The sequence below is a fragment of the Orycteropus afer genome, unplaced genomic scaffold, assembly GCF_000298275.1.
Source record: "Orycteropus afer afer isolate SDZICR_OR568_19922 unplaced genomic scaffold, OryAfe1.0 scaffold01012, whole genome shotgun sequence".
NCBI classification, from domain to species: Eukaryota; Metazoa; Chordata; class Mammalia; order Tubulidentata; family Orycteropodidae; genus Orycteropus; species Orycteropus afer.
The window spans coordinates 273,610-277,265 of record NW_006922599.1 but is presented as its reverse complement, the minus strand read 5'-3'; the positions used below and the strand labels follow the sequence as shown (position 1 = coordinate 277,265).

Genomic DNA, 3,656 nt, shown 5'->3' with positions numbered 1-3,656 from the left:
TCTCATTTAGAAGGCTAGAAATCTGAGTTCAAAGTGCCAGCTCTAGAGGCAGGTTTCAGCTCTAGGGGCAGGCTTCAGCTCTGCCTCTTGCTCCCAGCCCACTGAAGCTGGAGGCTTTTCTTAACTGAAGCAGCTGCTGGCTGCTGAGGTTGACAAACCCAAGGTCAACAAGTAAAATGGTGTAGTCCCCAGATTACCAAGCAATACAGCAGGCCTCTAGTTCAGTCCAGAAAAAGTTCCAAGATTGGCAGGGCGTGGCAGGCTACTCAATGAAGACTCACCTGCAGGCAGGGTCCAAGCATTCCAAAAAGCTGCAGAGACCCTTCTCAAAACTTTTCCTTATATACTGGAAGAAGACCACATCCCTAGTGCAGCTACTCAGCTGCTTATAGTAGATTCTACCATGGAGTTGATTACCAATCTTATCTTGGGGAATAACTACATCTAGCTGCCCAGTCACTCAAAACCAGGCCCAGGCAAGTTGACACACAACCATATCTACCACAAAAGCCACTAAAACAGGAAAATAGGCATTGATATAAAATTTAAATGATCAGAATTAAAAATAAAATGCAACCAATTATACAAGATTATTTATTTTCCTTTTGCTTTTGTTAAGGTGGGTCCAAAATAAGAAATACTAAATTGTATCATGTAGCTTTTCTACTTGCTTTTCAATCTAGTATCCAGATCTCTTTCAGGAAGCCAAAAAAAAAAAAAAAATCAAACCAAAACAAAATTAAAGAACCTATTTAGATTTTCCTTTCTTTTTCCCATTCAAGCTTCTTAAAAGAGCAGTCAACACAGCTGGACTTAAATTCCTCCCTTCTGAGTCATTTCTCAATTAGTAACAATTCTGCTTTTCTTTGTGCACTGCTTTTATCTCCAGGGATCTTGTAAATGATCTGCTTAGATGTCACCCCAGCTGCTTTGGTTGGATGTCACTTCCTCTGGGAAACTCTCCAGAGCCACCCATATAGAGTCATCATATTTTTTTAAAAGAAAACTTCTGTAACATATGCAAATATATTGCTCATGTTATATTTTGTACATCTTTTTTACCAAATAATGTACAAGCTGCTGAGATAACGGTCTATGCCATATTTATTTAATTGTTGCTCTCAACCCACAGTTTTCTAAATGTTTGATAAATTGAATGAAAATTATAATAGAGAATTAACTTACATGAAATGTTGCTTGGGACCTTCTGGCCATTGCACATAACAAAGAGTACGTTCTGGCATCACTTTGATTTTGGAGTAAAGACACTGAGGGAAAGCAAGTAGAAATGCTAGAATCCAAATACTTCCAATGACAATCTTGGTAGCTGTAGCAGACAGTCTGGGCTTCAAGGGATCAATAATGGCCATATACCTATGTAAAAACAAACACACAATCTTGTTGGTTCTCTTGTAAAAGTTTAAAATAGTCTTCCATAGAATTTCAATGGCTAGAGGCCTCTCCTGGTAAACAAGGTGATAAAGATTGAGGAGTGGCAGCACAGAAGGATGAAAGTGGCATGGTCTGAGGAATCAGGTAGATCTAAGTTGAAAAAAAGTTCATGTAAACTTTTTGAACCTCAGCTTTATTATCTTTAAAATAGAAATAAGAACACCTACCTCTTAGCAGTGAAATGAGGGTCAATAGAAATAATGTAAGTGAAAGATTTTGATTATTTAGTAAATTACCACAATTTAAAGATGTGTGTAAAATAAATTAAAAAGACATATACTACGCACTTAAAAATACTAGTTCCCCACCTCAAAAATCTTCATTTCTATTTATGTTTAACTTAAAACAAATTCCAGAAAGAAATCATATGAATAATACCTGCATTACTGACAAGGATGAAGAACACTTATAAGCCCTCATGAAGGATAGCATCAACATATTCATTTAAAAGCAACAAGTAATGAATTTAGGGTTGAAATAAGGAAGAACAAATCAAGGTTGACTGAGACTATACTGTCCTGTTAAGTGAATTCATAATGTTTTCTGAAAACTTTCTTCATGTTGTCTATGTAACTGTCCATAACATAGCTTTATGGAAATATATTTAAGGTCTAAAAAACATATTAACATATGACTTCAGAATGCCACTTTATGGAAAGGTGGGACCTCTCTGAAGGTAGTGAAAAACAGTCAAGTTTTATGCATTTGGTAAAGATAGTAGCAATATATTTGGGAGATAGAATTTCCAATTTTAAAGTGGATATAAAATGATTAATTGCCAGATTCTGGCTATTATACAGAAAAAAATAGTCTTCAGTATACAGTGAAAGTTTAAAATAGTCTTCCATATAATTTTAATGGCTAGAGGTCTCTCCTGGTAAACAAGGTGATAAAGATTGTTTGAGGAGTGGCAGCATAGAATGATGAAAGTGGCATGGTCTGAAGAATCAGGTAGATCTAAGTTTAAATAAAAAAAGTTCATGTAACTTTTTTGAACCTCAGCTTTATTATCTTTAAATAATAATATGCCATTAATTAATTATTAATTATAATAATATACACCGTTAATTATTGTTTTTGTACTCCTACCTATAAAACATTATTTAAACTGTTGTATTTTTACTGTTAGTCATTTTGTATTTCTCAAATATATTTTGATTTATGCAAAATTTCTAATGCAACATTTTTATTAAGATATAGATTATGTAACCTAAAATTATTTTAACTTTGAGGATAAACATTTCAAAATAAGTGTGATTCATCAATATATTTATTATTGTTTGCATTTTTTAACTATTCGTTAGGATTAAATATTTGGTAGATATATTTGAACTTAAAAAAAAAAACCTCATTGCCATTGAGTGGATTCGACTCATAGCGACCCCTCCTTGTGTTTCCCAGGCAGTATAACTACGGGAATAGACTGCTGCCCAATCTTCCTTCCAAGGAGTGGCCGGTGGGTTTGACCCTCCAGGCTTCTGATTAGCCGTTAAATGCCTTAGGCACTAGCCACCAGCTCCTGTATTTGAACTTAAACCAGAAAAACTAGCTACATTTGAGTCAATTCTGACTCATGGCAATCCTATAGGACAAAGCAGAACTGCCCCTAGAGTTTCTAAGCTTATAAATTTTTATAGAAGCTGACTGCCACATCTATGGCAGAGCAGCTGGTGGGTTCAATATGGTGACCTTTTGGTTAGCAGCTGAGAAGTCAACCCCTGTGACACAAGGGCTCCTCTATACTCAATTTTTAATAATAATTTTAGTCACAATTTACTTAAAGGAAATATTCTTAATTCATTATGCATGACAATCTGAGCTATGAAAAGATAACTAGAAAAACAGGTCCTTGGTTTAGGAAAATAAAATGAACCACACAAAGTTCATGTTTGAAACTGAAGATTATTTAAAGTTGACTTTCTCATACTTATACTGGTTACAAAAAAATAGTAACATTTATTGATTGCTAATCATGTGCCAGTCAATATCCAAAATAATCCAGTAAACTGAGTTATATTATTGTGAGTCAATCTGAAGCCAGAGTTCTAGCAGCCTCCAGGAAAATCTTTAACCAGAAACCTTTTAGTGTCAGTAGTGCTAACAGAACTTTTGTAATTCTAAACACTCCTTAGGGCCTTTATCTGCCCTCCAGTCTCAGCAGGTATCAAGGAACTTCCTCTGAACTCAGCACACATCACAAAAGC

The 3,656-nt window shown here is 34.9% G+C and overlaps 1 protein-coding gene across 1 annotated transcript in view; it reads right to left on the bottom strand.

Annotated features, from left to right (window-relative positions):
• The window catches only part of TACR3 (tachykinin receptor 3), a gene marked incomplete at its 3' end in the record, with an annotated part of 33,883 nt that overhangs the window by 5,589 nt on the left and 24,638 nt on the right, over nt 1-3,656 (bottom strand). Inside the window, exon 2 of the mRNA XM_007958562.2 lies at nt 1,186-1,374. Coding sequence (XP_007956753.1) covers nt 1,186-1,374 — 189 coding nt within the window. The remainder of the gene's footprint in view (nt 1-1,185; nt 1,375-3,656) is intronic.